The sequence below is a fragment of the Salvia hispanica genome, chromosome 2, assembly GCF_023119035.1.
Source record: "Salvia hispanica cultivar TCC Black 2014 chromosome 2, UniMelb_Shisp_WGS_1.0, whole genome shotgun sequence".
Lineage (NCBI taxonomy): Eukaryota > Viridiplantae > Streptophyta > Magnoliopsida > Lamiales > Lamiaceae > Salvia > Salvia hispanica.
In genome coordinates, this window is record NC_062966.1 from 2421931 (window position 1) to 2436992 (window position 15062).

Genomic DNA, 15062 nt, shown 5'->3' on the forward strand with positions numbered 1-15062 from the left:
CCTATGAGTTTAGTTACACATGACTGAATAAACTAAAAACATAGATTGAAGGGAAAGCAATTTGAACATAAAACTAAAACAAATAAAACCCGTAGGTTGAATCCTTGTCGTTCTTGATGTTCTTGAAATCCTTCTCCAACTCCTTGCACAATTGAAGTACTCTAGCTTTTGATCTCTATGAATGTTGCAAGTAGTCACTCTCTTTCTCTATGAATGTGTTCTTGTTGTGTGTAAACTCTCTTTTTGACGAAGCTTGAGGTCCTATTTATAGGGGAAGATTATTCCTCATCATAGAAGGAAAAGATCTTCAAAATTTGGTAAATCTTGGAGCAAATCTAGGGCTGGTCGGATTCGCCGCCTTTCTCCGGCGGGCCGCCGCACCTGGGCCGGCGGTCGCCGCGTTGGAGTCCAGAGACTCTGACCCTTCGGTGGCGGACCGCCACATGTCCTCCGGCGGTCGCCGGGCGAGACTCTTCTCCTAGCGTAAATTTCCGAGGCGGGCCGCCACATAGCTCTGACCGCCGGGCGCCGGCGGTCGCTGGTCGCCGTCTGACTCCAGATTTCCAGACTATGCGTTTTTACTCCCCTTTTCGGCTCAAATATGCACATTTCTCACAAAACACGTCAAAATACCAAAATGTATAGAATATGCAAATAATAGACATGTAGAGTGATTTTGATAACAAAAACGGACCAAATAATGGCCTTAAAACAGTGCAAAATCCGGGCGTATCAGTGCCGTAGGCCAACTGGCGGATCGCAACCGTGCACTTCTGTAACGGCGTAAGTCCGGGTCTGCCGATCCCGTCTTCCCGATACTGGAAGTACTCATCACGGCCCTCCAACGTGTGCACAATGCGGAGAAAAAGATCATGGCTCATTCTAAAACGGCGGTGAAAAACATTCGGGCCTCACCTTGGATTCTCGGCAAAATAATCTGCGAACAGACGTTCGTGTGCTACGTCGTGCATATTGTACAGGCTTGTATCGATTCACTAAGTAAATATTGGAAATAAAAACAATAATGATGGGAAATGAAGTCTCTTTCCTCACCAACCATGAAAAAAATAACTGAAATACCTCTTTCGAATTTCTCCTTCTCTTCATTCTTGACAACCGCCGGATCCTAGACGTCACCTTGCCTCATCTCCTTCCTTCCTTTCTCTCTAATCAGTCTTATATTCATCTCTCATTGCTTGAGGTGGGGTGTAGAGAAGCGAATGTCGTAGGGTCTGAGGCCTGTGATGACACTCTAGGGCCGGGGGTGGGATCGGTCAATCCCATCTGATAAGGCTAATTTTATACATTGGTTATGGGGTTAAATTCTGTAATTTCTTGGGTCTAACAAGGTTTTGTAAGCCATGTGTGTAGAGAAAATGTCAGATCCAGTAAGAAAGGAGAAGATTGCCTGGAGGAGGAATCTAACAGAGAAAGTGAGCAGAAAGAAGAAAATTCACCGGACGGAGGAGCAACCCAGACAAAGGGCAGAATGGGGAATACAAGGAAGGATCTAGAAGCTCAACTCCTTATAAATAAGAGCACGCGGCATACATGAAGGGAGTTCTATCATCATCCATTTTAGCTCTTAGCTCACTTCTCACACTCTACACACACACACATTTGGGGATCAGTTTGGGGTTCGTAGTTACATCGGAGTTGTGTACCACCGTCTCCACGCGAGGCGAAGAAACAATTTTCAGTTTTCAGTTTTTATCTCTGTTTTTGGATTTCCCGAGCCTTCGTTGTTCGAAGCTCGGCTTTGTTTTGCTTATTCTCTGTTGGATTCGTACTCATTTAGCTATGGAAGTTCTTGCCATGGTTTCGTTTCATGTTATTGTTGCTTTTCTGTTTTACTTTGGATGCTTTTAGCGATTGATCTGAGTTGTTGAGTTGAATTGTGTGGAGATCGTAGTTGATCGGTTGAATTTGGTTGAATCTGTGTGATCAGAGATGGGAATTGTTGTGGTTTGTTGTGGATGGTTTGGATCCGGAGCGGATGAAACGTCTGATGCTTAGATCTGTTACAATTCTGCATGGTTTTTTATGTTTGGTTCTGTTTTCTCATTGACCTCGTCTAGTGGTAGTAGATCTGTTTAATTTTTCGTAGTTAATCATAGTTAAATGGTTTAATTCAGCTTGCTCTATTTAGTTTTATAGTTTGCTCTGTTTTCCTCTGCATTTTGTGATCAAGGATTGTTAGAGAAGATGAAGCTAGTTGTTAGTTGAACATTTAGTTAGTTATTTTGCAGCTTTTGATTCGTACCTTACTATTTTGGGAAATGGTCCCCACGATCTGTCTTTCTTCTGTCAAGGCTAACTTTAGGCAAAATTGTTCACTAGGTCTAGTAAAATGTTGTCGCTGAAGAGTTATCTTGCTTATGTCTTGTTTTTCGTCATGCATGTTCCCGTTATATTTGCCTAGATCTAGCTGTTAGAATAGATTATTTACATTTCCCGAGTCTATTAGTCAATTCTCAACCCCCAAAATGCGTGGCAATAGCCAAAAACAGTGTCCAAATTCTCTTGCATGTTTTCTTACGCTTCCATCTCTGTGGGATTCGACCCCTACTTCCTTATACTAGTTTTAGTATTGTGGGTTGAGGGTTTTGAAGAGCAGTGTAAGATTGTGTGCTCAACGACTGAGAGTTTCAAAGATTCTCTGAGTTCCTAAACCCCGTGATCTAGCGGATTCTCTAGATCTGAAAAGTCTGACTATTATTACACACACACGAACTGACTCATTGCTTAGCTTCAAATGGCGTCGTTGTCGGGGATGGATGGCGTAGTTTGTTTGCGTATTTAGAGATTTGACGTATATAGTTTTAATTTCCTTTTATTTGTTTTTCTTTTCAGTTTATGAGCAGAGGCTCACGGTTTGGAAACTGGAGTAACTCGCCTGGGTCAAAGAACGCTCAATTCAGGTGGCAGGTCAAGGAGTCAACATCCACAGTCACCACCAGATAGGGGTTAACAACAGGAGATCCATTTCTGTTTGGCTCAGAAAGTGATGAAGATTGGAATTCGTCAGGCAGAGAGGACCCGAAGTCATCATCAGAAACAGAACACTCAGAAATAGAGGAGGAAGCAGACGTTGATATGGCAAACCTAGTGGATCCTGATCCTGAGATCGGTTCGCTCACCGCACATCTAGATAGCGAACCAGCCCATGCTATTGTCTCGAATCAGCGTCAAAGGTTCATCCACATCAAAACGAACGTGCTAGGCGTTCTGCCCACTTTTTCAGGACGGAGGAATGAATGTCCATATGAGTTCCTAAATAAGTTCAGCAAGCTATGTAGCATCCAGAAGAGGCCAAATGATGCGACGGAGGTTGTGTTTCATTAAAGCGGCCATATCCTAGCTCGCACGTCACCACATAAACCGCGTTAATGAAACACATGGCCCTCTCGCCTCCTCCCACTTCAACGTACATGAGTCCTTGACAACAAACAACTGAATCATCCTCTTCATCGTTTGAAGGATTTCCTCGAATCTCAAAAAAAAGTACCTATAACCAAAAAAGGACGAAAATTGAAATCTAAAATTATAGTAATTAAATTGAGAATAACTAGATTCTAATTAAAATCATAAATCCTTAGAATTATATTTCCTATTTCAAGTGAACATGTTCTTTCTTTTTAAAGTATCTTATTCAAATATATCCTAGTTTTAAATTTATTCTCTTCAATTTCATTTTATTTCTATTTAATTAATAAAATGACATTATAATTTTGTGTCGAAAAATAAATACTTTACTTTAATAAGTGAGGTGCAAGGAGTAATAAAAGCTTTTGCACAAATATAGCTTTTGTTTTACTCAACCAATAGTGTGGCAAATTATGTGAGTAGAGCATATATAGTGGGAGAGCATCGGGCCCACATTGATAAATTGGGCCCATATAAAAATTGAAAAGGGCAAGAGGCGGGGGGCGGGATTCGAACTCCACTCCCGCTCGCCGGTAAACCCTTCCTGATTCCGAATTCGATTTCATGGTATGTCGGCCTCCGGCGACAATCTCGACCTCAATCTCAGCCTCAATCTACCTCTCTCTAGATTGCAGCTGGAGAAGCATTCCCTATCGCCGGCGCCGCACCCTCGGATTCCTTCTCTTCCGCCATCCGCCTTCGCCGCCACCGGCTCCATTGATGATAAGTTTCTAGTTCACTCCAACGGTTTGATGATCGCACAACGACCGCCTTTTCCTCTTCCACCGTCGCACTTGCTGCCTCGGAGCAATGCGGTGCGTTTGATTTGCCTCCTTTTTTTTCGTCTGTGTATGATTGCTATAATTAGTGTTGAGCTCTAACTTCATTTGATTTTTTGGTATTTATAGGATTAGGATCGATGCTCCTGAAAAAGTTACACTAGGCATTACTTTTCTAATAGCAATAGAATAGTGTTTCATAAATTGTAGGATCTGGATTCTGATGTTTTTTAATCCATCACTTTATTTATTGTTCTCTCTTCCTTTCTGTATGATTATTAAGTCCTCACACTGCTCAGTGATATCCTAGAACTAGAAGCATCTATTGTCATGTCTTTGAGATTGAAAGTAGGTGTAATCACAAACTCATCATGTGGTAAAGAAGCATTCCAACAACTGTTTAAAAAATTACGAGCATTCAAATGTTCTCCAATGTGTATGAATTGAGCATTTCTGAAGTAGATTAGTTCAGCAGTATTTGGTTGTTCATCTCTGACACATTTTTAAGCTCGTAGAATTTGATCCATCCACACACATTAGTTTTGAAAGCGGATAAGTTGCCACTAATTTACCGTTTCTGCTGGTGTTAATAGAGTTGGCATGTGGCACAAAATGTCCTCTGTTTCTTTTTGATGTGAAAAAGGGGGGGATGTTTTGATTCCAAATCCTTCCTTTGGGTGCATAAATGGAAGTTTATGAAATGAAGTGTTTTCTTAGGTTGTTCTGCTGGAGTCAAATATGGTAGTAACTAGTGAGATGAGAAAGGTTCTTGATTTGTATGGTAATGCTGACCTTTTAGCACCTATACTCCCATGTCCATTAATTATTGGTTAAGTTGTTTGACATGGTGAGCCTGATCGCTTCTTTTGAGATGTCTTTACAGCATGGATGTTATTTAATTTGATACTTTTCATGGTAGTCAACTTGGGCCGTTTCAGGTGCAATTAAAACATACTGCATAAATTCTGTGGAAGGAATATAATATTGAATATCATCCATATCAGTGTTGTTTCAGAGCATGGGGCGCTCCAGGGTGATTACGTAAAATCCGTGGCATGGGACCCATCAACTGGGGAGCATTAATGCCTCATGTTTTTGAATTTGTGTGTGTGTAGAGTTTTATAAATTAGTATAGGTAGATTCCTCGTGGTTTGAATTGTCTTCTTTATTTTCTTCCTTTTTTATGTGTATTTTGGAGTACTGGTCCTAAGCATATTGCTATAGGAGAAGTATGAATCTAGTAATACCCTTCTGAGATGTGATGTGCCTCTCTCAGATTTGAAAGTCATACAAATGGAAATATAACTGTAAAATCTTCTTCACATGCTCATGTTTCCTCAGCTATCAAGGAGAACAAGCATGGCTAACGATCCTAATTTTGAGGATTTGCCTTTTAGAATTATTACTACCTACAGTACAATGAGAAGCTTAACTTTGCTCTCCCATGTTTTGTTTCCCAAACTGCTAGAATATGAGTCTTTAAATTTGGATTACTGGTATAAGTATTCTCAAGTTCTCAGGTTAGCATAAAAAATTGTAAAAGGCTACTATAAAATTATATATGCAAGTCTCTACAATCTTCACAGCTTTAGTGTATCATTGTTCACCAGTCTAACTGGTATTTTATTTTTCTTACACAAGTTTTGAGCCTTAGTTGCTTGAGTATGTCTCTTCAGAAGCTCTCTAATTTTAATGTTATGTCTTTTAACTATTTTTGAAGCAGCCGAATGAACTTGCAAATGTTGGCTGTAAGTCTGGTGGTAATGCAAGTATCCTGATTCCTAAACAGGAGGAAGAAGTGAGCAAATTTGTGCTTGGGCCTTCATCTTACATGGGTGCTAAACGTCTCAGTAAAGCTAAATCTTCAAAACATGCAAAATCTGTTGTTAAAGATGCAAACCTAGGTAAATTAAGCTTATTTTATCTAGAATTGTGTAATTAATCATGATTATAGCAATTTATTTCTCACTGGTATCCTTTTCCTTGCAGAGGGTATTGAGAACTTCGGTTTAAGCGGTTGCCGGTATGACAGTTCTTTAGGTGAGGCTTCTTAAAATATATTGTTATAATGACTTTTTTGCAATTAAGTTTTTGCAATTAAGTTTTTGCAAATAATAGAAGTTAAAGGATGGTATTCCAAACGCTAAATTTTGCAGGTTTATTGACAAAGAAATTTATCAAGCTTATTCAAGAGGCTAAGGATGGCACTCTTGATCTTAACAGAACAGCTGATGTTTTACAGGTAATAGCTTTTTATTAGACGGATGCTCGTAAGTTATATAGAAGATGCAGTAAAGGCTGGAAAACTAACTGGAACGGAACAGAAAATAGAGAGGAATAGAGAACAAATGACTCGATATAAGATATGAATAGAAAATACAAAAGAAAAGATAATCCTCAAAAGAGGCCCTACGGTACTACCGTCCTGAACTGAAGACACTTTGCTCTTCTATTTAGGAGCTATTTAGGAGACTCTTTACTTTGAATAAAACTCATAAAGAATCCTAAACCAACTTTAACTCTAGGAGATAACAGCTATATCTATACAATTACTAATGCTAGACTCCCTGCTCAAACAAATACCTGATAAAGAATAATAAACCACTGAAGAGAATGTAGTGAATGGAGTGGATGCCTTCTATAGAAAACATCCATCAGTATGTTTCTAAGTGACACCTTTTTAGTTCTTGTGCCTGATATTGCTGTTAATTGGTTTTGACAATATGCAGGTCCAGAAGAGGAGAATTTATGATATTACAAATGTTCTTGAAGGGATCGGTTTGATAGAGAAAACCACCAAGAATCACATTCGTTGGAAGTATGTTACGATCACCTTCCTTCACTTGTACATGTCTCATGCTTTTTCATGTGAACCATGTGTGGCTTCTTTGTGACAGAGGAGTTGAGATGTATGGACCTAAGGAGCAAGATGACAAAGTTTCTCACTTGAAGGTGCACCTATAGCACTTCTATGTAATTGTCAATTTTAATCATTATTGCTACTTATTTATTGGTAAATGTAGATATGAAGTACATTGTTATATATAGAAGTTTCTTTGTTTAAAATCTTACGCTGTTTATAAAATTTCAAGTGTCAGTGACAGAATTATTTTTCATGACAGGCTGAAGTTGAACTTCTACGTGCAGAAGATTGTAGACTTGATGATTGCATAAGGTATGGATAATTGAAAGAAATAACAATCTCTTGTAATCTTAAAGCTTAAAGGTGCTTGGCTAATGACTTAATTTTACACAGGCAGAAACTAGACGACATTAGGGGACTTGATCGAAAGTATGCTGATGTGTCCCCTTTTGATTTTTTATGTATACTAGTAGCGAAATTTGGTATTATAGTTTTTGGTATTTCTGCAGGAATCTCTTTCTGACAGAGGAAGATATCACGAGTCTTCCAAATTTTAGGGTTTGAACTCTCATGACATCCAGAATTTTTTCATTTCCTTACTCCTATATTCCACTGACTAGGCATTTTATTTTTGTACGACTGCTACAGAATCAAACTGTTATCGCCATTCAAGCTCCTCGTGCAAGCTTTCTGGAAGTGCCAGATCCTGATGAGGTGGGTAACTGGATTATTCTGGTTCATACTTTTCTTACCATTTTTTGTTGGTTTCTTAATGGTGCCATTTATCTCAGGATATTGGTTTCTCTCAGAAACAACATAAACTTATTGTGAGAAGCACGACTGGACCTATTGATGTTTATCTCCTGAGGTACTTGTATCAAGAGCTTGAGAAGTTGATGCATCCACTAAAATTTTCTTTATCTTTGTACACCTGTGAAGGATGCATATCAAAGTTATTACAAAGTTGTGTGATAAGACCCTCAAACTACAATTTATGTAGACCTCTAATATCAAATTCGTAAAATTTCTGCAGCAAAAAGGAACAGAAAAGTAGAGATGCCTCAGTCAAGCGTGCCAAGTTGTTGGATTCAATGGCCAGGACTAGTAGCAGTAGAGTTGATGAAGCCGATCTGTCCTCAAGTCCTGATACTTCAACGACCTCCAAGGCATCAGGGTTCCAGAAAATAGTCCCGTTTGATGTTGGTGTAAGTTCGTTTTTATAGCTTCAGTTAGTAATTGGTGAGAGGGGTTCATTATCTTTTTTTAACTGTGCACGGCTGCATGCAGAGTGATGATGACTACTGGTTGAGATCGGATCGTAATGTGAGCTTATCAGATTTATGGAGCTCGGAAGAGTTGTAGCACTTCAACAGGACAAAAGGATGTGCTGACCAACAAACAGAGGGAAAATGAAGGATGTATATAAGTTAGAACTACAGTTTTATTTCTATACCTACAATTATATTGAGTGATCAATCTGGAAAATGAGATCTTCAAATATCTCGCAGATTGGCTCTTCAGGTAGAAAAAATAAGGATGGAGCCTATCAATAATAAAATCCCTTTTTGCACTTTTGAAAATTTCAAATGTATATCTTTAGCATTCAATGCCTAAATAGTGTTTACAACGTGGGTCATCCAATTATTTGTTCCTATTATTTTTATATGGGGATTATGATCATCTTATGCATTTTCCTTTCATTTTGGTCATTTGCAGCAGTACTGATGTGAGAATGCCTTCTTCAATTTCAGTATTGATATTTGTTTGATGTTTACGCTATAATTAGTTTTAACTTATTTTTCCTCTACTTATGATATTTTTTGCTTACATTATGCTAATGTAATTTATAAGCAATAACATAAAGAAATGGACATTCATACTTAGAGTCGAACTCTGGTTTTATTGAGCTCAGGTCATTTATGAAAGGGTTATTCTTCATGAACATTGACCACGGGTTTAGCCTGTATTTAAAATGTTACTTATAAGTACTCAATTGTCTTGTTCAATTAATAGTTCAAGTCAAAAAATTTGAGACTTTTGTAGATATTTTCAAGTTTGGCTAAAAAGTCACTACATGGTCAAAGTAAAAACAACCCTTTGTTAAATAGAGGATTGAGTTCAACCCAAATCCATACTCAATTTATTTGTAACTCTAAAACAAAGTTAACAATTCTTCGTATATAGAGTCTTTTTGAAAACTAGAGGTGCAAAAGCATTGTAGCTTTACGATAGTTATCCAATTACCGTGTTAGTGTGCTATGTACAGAAAAGGAGATAGTCTAATTCAAACAAATGTGTATCAAATGTAGTCCCATAAAATGAGATTGTCACTAGATTACAGAAAAAAAAAAAAAAAAATTGCAGATCTCTGGAAATGAAAAAAAAAATCACATGCCTCTTTTTTAGCTCCTAATCATTGTACTGGCGGAACTACATGGTGTTAATAAAGGGCTTTAGCCTCCATACAATAAATTTTTTTTATTAATATAATATTGTCAAATTTTCACTATTTTGTGCTAATCGTGGTTGCTCGGAAAAGTAATCCTGAAGAGCCATTGGGCGGCTACCTCTTGCTCACGAGTCACGATGGATGTATCGCCGGTTTGGCGGCACAAGACTTCCTCCCTATATCTCTTTCTTTTTCGAATGATTCTGTCAAGATTCGAAGGATTTCCTCTCTTGAATTAGCCCAAGTAAAACTTTTAGAGAAAATAAGTGAGAGACTTTCTTTGTTGTAAAAAAATAACGTGACGAATGAAGTATTATAAATGGGTTTAGGATAAATTGGATGATAAAAAATAAAAAAAAATAAAAAAGAAAAAACAACGATAAAATGATAATATTTGGAGAAGTGGAAAAATTTTAATATATATTTTTTTTATTTTTTCAATTTATAAAAAATGGTTAAAATACGATACCCACTCGGGGGCCGGCGAGTGGGTGTCACCGCTCACGCCACAACGCGCCGCATGTAGGGTGGGGGGCATCTCCAAGAGTCAATCCACTAGCAGCGTGAGCTCGCCGCTGGTTCATCTCGGCGAGCCCGAGCTACGAATGCCCTAAAATGTACTCCTTGTGTCATTACCTAGGCAAGACGTTTCTATTTTGACCCAAGAATTTAGATAGTGGGGTTTTAGTGAATTAAATTACTATAAATAAATAAGAGTAAAGGCCAAATGTGGTCCCTAACATATGGTCGTTTTATCAATTTGGTCCTTAACATTATCATTTAGATTATTTGGTCCCTCACATATAAACTCGGACCCGAATCGGTCCTCACTTAACAGAACCGTCAAAAAATAGACGGTGATTGCAATTTGACTATATTAAATTACTAATGGTAATTAATTATACATAATTATAATTCTTAATTCCTATTAAATTACAAATTATTCATTTCATTTTGCAACTGATACTATCTTTTTTCCAATTTTGCTAATAGGAAAAGAATTATAATTAGGTAAATTAATTACCATTAGTAATTTAATATAGTCAAATTGCGGTTATCGTCTATTTTTTGACGGTTCTGTTAAGTGAGGACCGATTCGGGTCCGAGTTTATTTGTGAAGGACTATATAATCAAAAAGATAATATTAAGGACCAAATTGATAAAACAGCCATATGTTAGGAACCACATTTGGCCTTTACTCAATAAATAATTATATTATAGCAAGCAAAAGTAAGAAAGAGAAAGAGATGGAGGATAAAGTAAAAGATAATTATATAATAAAATGATAGAGAGATTAACGCAAAAAAGTGAAAGATCGAATAAAATAAGAGAGATAAGAGGATAAAGGAGGAGATGGGAGTTAATTATTTTCAAAAAGGAAAATGTCTCACTTAGATTGAAGCATATAAAAAAGGAATACGTCTCATTTAGGTTGGGACATGAGGAGTAGTTCACTCTGATTAATAAAAATATTCGTTTCGTCCATGAAAAAATGTCTCATTTTGCTATTTTCGGATGACTGAGATTTAAAGTCCCATTTTTTTTTTTTCATTTAGATAAATGTATGCACCATTCAACTATTTAACTATACACACACTCTATTATAAAATAAAACAATACTAGTATTATAAAAAAGTGGACTCATTTCACCATTTTTCTTCATAAAGTCAAATAATTAGTTAAAACCGTGTCAAGTAAAATGAGATTATGAAGGTCAGGAAGAAGGAAGCAGTAGCAAATTACAGCAAATGTATAACTACTTTTTCGTGAAAACCATTTGAACCTATTTCTATTTGTAGAGAAACATATCTTCAAGGTTGCTGGAAAAATTGAACAAAATCCCACCAACCATTCTCCATACTTTCCATGGCAAAGATTGAAGTCAGCCCCACACAATCCACATTCCTTCACTGAAACACACCAATAGATTCTCCTCTCCATCATATTATTCAAGGATTTACTGCAATTGATTACGGAAAAGGGAAAATGTTAGCTTCTCGCCTCAACTCTCCATTTCTCCATTGTCCCCTTAAGCTTTCCTCCCCATCCCCATTTCCCACAAAACCCCTCAAAACGCAACGCTCTCCCTCTTCCTATCCATGCGTCAGAGCAGTTGATCTTGATCAGAGCACAGTACATAACATTTTTCCTAAAATCTATTCTTATTAATTTTTTCTCCAATTGGTGATATGAGTAATGAATTTGATTGCAGATAGTGGCAATTACAGTTGGAGTGGTCAGTGTTGCAGTCGGGATTGGAATTCCTGTCTTTTATGAGACCCAAATTGACAGTGCTGTAGGTTTTCTACTTCCCTTTTCTCATCATTTTCCCCCTTTTTTAGGTCTTTTAAAATGTTGGATTGTTTGAAGTAACTATTGAATTATGTATTGATAAGAGTTTTGATATGGAGTCTTTACTGTTGTTTTTTTAAGGCCAAGAGAGAAAATACACAGGCATGCTTCCCCTGTGAAGGCTCCGGTGCTCGTAAGTCATTCTCATTGTTGCCTAAATTGAGATTTCTAATTGATGTGCAAAAACAGTTGAAGGTTCCTTCTATATTTAGTTTGATGGTGGCTTTAGAGAGTTAGAGAAGGTTGCATATTAGATGTTGCTATCCCATACCATTACGAAGTTTTCCTAACTTTGCACGCGCGCACACACACACACTTGCGATATGAAATAGGTTCGTGGAGATATTGATCCAATTACAAAGTGAATGCATGATATGTGCTTGTCAATTTCGGTTCCATAAAGTTTTAGTCGTATGAGTTCTGAATGCCGTAGTTGGGAAAAAGAATTTCTCCTACGAAGGATACGCAAAGGAAGAAAGCACTACTTGAAATAAAATTTGTTATTCTTGGTTGTTCTTTTGTTCATTGTTACTTTTGAAAATATATAGTGTTAGGAAAAATGTATCAAAATGTGTATTAGAAGGCTATCCTCCAACAATGCTGGTGTGTTTTACCTCTGATTTTCCTAAATATACTAATATTTACCATATACCGAAGCTAAAAGTTCCATATGGAAATTAATTTGTAAACATAATGCTAAATTGATATTAGGGGCCGGCCTGACTTGTTACGCATTGGTTTATTATACAAGTAAGAGCCATGCTATTCCAAGTCCAAACAAAATGACAATGCCATTGCCTAGTTATATGCCCAAAAGAGGGCTCCGTAACCAGCCGCTTCATGCACGCCCCATTTATTCCACCCCTAATAATCCAATTCGAGACCATGGCGAAGTATGGCGATTGAATAATTATGATGATCAACGGATAAGTAACATAATGCAGAGTGTGTCGGTTTCTGGAGTGTTATTCAGTTAGCCATACATGATGATCAATCTGTTTAATGGGTCCGGTTTTGAAAGAAGAAGGTTTTCAAATGTTAATCTCTTGATTTTCTTGTTCTCTTTTTTCCTAATGCACTATTGTGCGTATTTTCGTGTTATGCATTATGTATTGAATGATATGGACTAGTCTAGTACTGTTTTTTGTTATGTAGAGGTATCTGGCTTTCACTAGTGATAAGTGGTCGTAAATACAAGTAGCAAGATGAACGGGTATTACTCTCCTAAAATACAACTACATATCTGTCTCTGTTGTATTAAATCTGTTGCATGCCTTCTGCTATATAAGTGCACTTGTTTGTGTGTCCTTGCCATTCTCGTACATGCGCAGTAGCCCACGGTTTAGTATACATGAACCGGGTGCTTTTCCTAGATTTGTAATCAGCTATACTGTATTATTCAATATTACAAATTTTCTGCAGAAAAATGTAGATTTTGCTTGGGTACCGGCAGTGTGTCTGTTGAGCTTGGTGGCGATGAGAAAGAAATTTCTCGGTGCATCAACTGTGACGGGGCTGGCTCATTGACGTGCACCACATGCCAGGGCAGTGGAATTCAACCTCGTTACCTTGACCGTAGGTGAGTTGACTGATCATATATCGTTTATCTCCATCCGTTATGTAAGTTACAGCTATTATCGGTATATACAAACGCACAGAAGAGTGGAAACTGTATGCCTTGTAATGGCTACCTAACGATGATGAACACTTACAATTATTCTTCTGTTTTGCATCAATCAGAGAGTTTAAGGACGACGACTGAGTGCTGCAGAGAACATGGCTGCGTTCGGATGAATTCTCTAATGCCAAATTAACTGTGTTGAAGTTACGTGGATAGGGCATTGACACATTTTTGCTCAAATACATATATATATTTTTGTGTATTTTCTTGATTTTGTGTATTTCACTTGTTCGGCTTTTACATGCATTTGATGTATGTTGACTGAAAGCAGATGTAGAGAACAATGTGTGGAAAGGAGAAACTATATCTATAATATCTTCAGTTTTTTATGATAGTAGAAGAAAGAAATTGAGTTGCAAATGTAACTTGATAAGAGAGTAGTAATATTTATTTGAATTGATAAGAATCCAACTACTAAGATTCAAAAATATACTCAAAAATCTTTCTTTGAACAAGATTCAGTTCATTAAAAGTGAAAGAAGGAAAAAGTTTTATTTATTTTTATGATATTAAAGGATGTGGAAGTAAAATATTTCATCTATTTTGTCACATTTAGGGGAAACAAAAGTGAAATGATTTTTCAAGATAAGCGGAATACTCATCTGAAATATCTTAAATTTAAATACTTGATCATAAACTAATAATTAAATCTCTATAAATATTTCTGCCTTCATCCCAAGGTAGTTGGAGCATTTCTTCTGGACACGAGATTTAAGAAATTAATTTTGTTAAAGATTAAAGTGGAGAGAGTAAAGTAAAAGAGGGAATAATGTAAGAGAGCTACTTCGTAAATCGAGAAAAGAAATAAGAATTTTGTTCGCTTGAAAACTACTTCTTGATATGATGGAATGGAATGGTGGAATGGAACGTGATTCCTACTTCCATTCTATTGATTTGTTTGGTGTGATAGAATGAATGAGTAAATGGATGAAAACGCAAAGGAAATCCAAGAAAAATGACATTTCATTCCAACCTTCGTTCCATTCCACCATACCAAGCATATTTGCCGGCTGGATTCACCGTTCCTCCGTCACAGGTCGTGTATTGCACGGATGCGACACCAGTTTCATTAAAAAAAATCTAAATAATCATAATCTCATTTTAATAATGACTGAAAACGTGTTTAAAGCTCGTCGACAGCAGGGTTCGAACCTGCGCGGGCGAAGCCCAACAGATTTCAAGTCTGTCTCCTTAACCACTCGGACATATCGACAATTTATACAACTATTAAAATGAAACTAATCAAAAATTACCTATAAATGAGGGGTAAGCATGTAACTGCAGATCCTATAGTTGGGATGTAGATCAACAATTTTTTTCCTTATTGAGGTTTATTCCTATTTAGATATATTAGCTACAGTGTATTTTCCTAGTTTTAGAAATACTCCTACTAGTTTTTAAAATTATTGAATATTTTGCTACATTGAAACATTATATGATTGTCATCATCTCTCATCCAAAAGAATTAACAAAAATAAATAAATAAACAATATACCAATTCCAGTTAGAAAT

The 15062-nt window shown here is 37.0% G+C and overlaps 3 protein-coding genes and 1 non-coding gene across 7 annotated transcripts in view; 2 read left to right on the forward strand and 2 right to left on the reverse strand.

Annotated features, from left to right (window-relative positions):
• Window positions 1-881, reverse strand: part of LOC125206098 — a 2118-nt gene extending 1237 nt beyond the window's left edge. The window contains exon 1 of the mRNA XM_048105401.1: window positions 765-881. Within this exon, the coding sequence (XP_047961358.1) occupies window positions 765-881 (117 nt within the window). The remainder of the gene's footprint in view (window positions 1-764) is intronic.
• Window positions 882-3909: 3028 nt separating this feature from the next.
• Window positions 3910-8768, forward strand: LOC125207677 (transcription factor E2FC-like). Of its 4 annotated transcripts, none has more exons than XM_048107119.1 (13): window positions 3910-4241; window positions 5926-6109; window positions 6195-6245; window positions 6362-6447; window positions 6935-7023; window positions 7103-7157; window positions 7328-7380; window positions 7462-7497; window positions 7578-7626; window positions 7717-7782; window positions 7860-7936; window positions 8102-8273; window positions 8356-8768. In XM_048107119.1, exons 1-13 carry the CDS (start codon window positions 3996-3998, stop codon window positions 8428-8430), a joined length of 1239 nt encoding a protein of 412 aa, XP_047963076.1. In that variant the 5' UTR covers window positions 3910-3995; the 3' UTR covers window positions 8431-8768. The 4 variants fall into 4 exon arrangements, with proteins under 4 accessions (XP_047963076.1, XP_047963078.1, XP_047963077.1 ...); XM_048107120.1 differs by having other exon boundaries at window positions 3911-4241; window positions 5929-6109; XM_048107122.1 differs by having other exon boundaries at window positions 3911-4241; window positions 5995-6109.
• A 2560-nt stretch (window positions 8769-11328) lies between these two features.
• Window positions 11329-13884, forward strand: LOC125204528 (protein SPA, chloroplastic-like). Its single transcript, XM_048103213.1, has 5 exons — window positions 11329-11650; window positions 11730-11813; window positions 11951-12002; window positions 13292-13448; window positions 13610-13884. The coding sequence occupies exons 1-5, from the start codon at window positions 11504-11506 to the stop codon at window positions 13629-13631; spliced, it is 462 nt and encodes a 153-aa protein (XP_047959170.1). The 5' UTR covers window positions 11329-11503; the 3' UTR covers window positions 13632-13884.
• Window positions 13885-14681: 797 nt separating this feature from the next.
• TRNAS-UGA lies at window positions 14682-14763 on the reverse strand. The gene has a single exon. It is a non-coding gene; the product is annotated as a tRNA-Ser (tRNA).
• Between the last annotated feature and the right edge of the window lie 299 nt (window positions 14764-15062).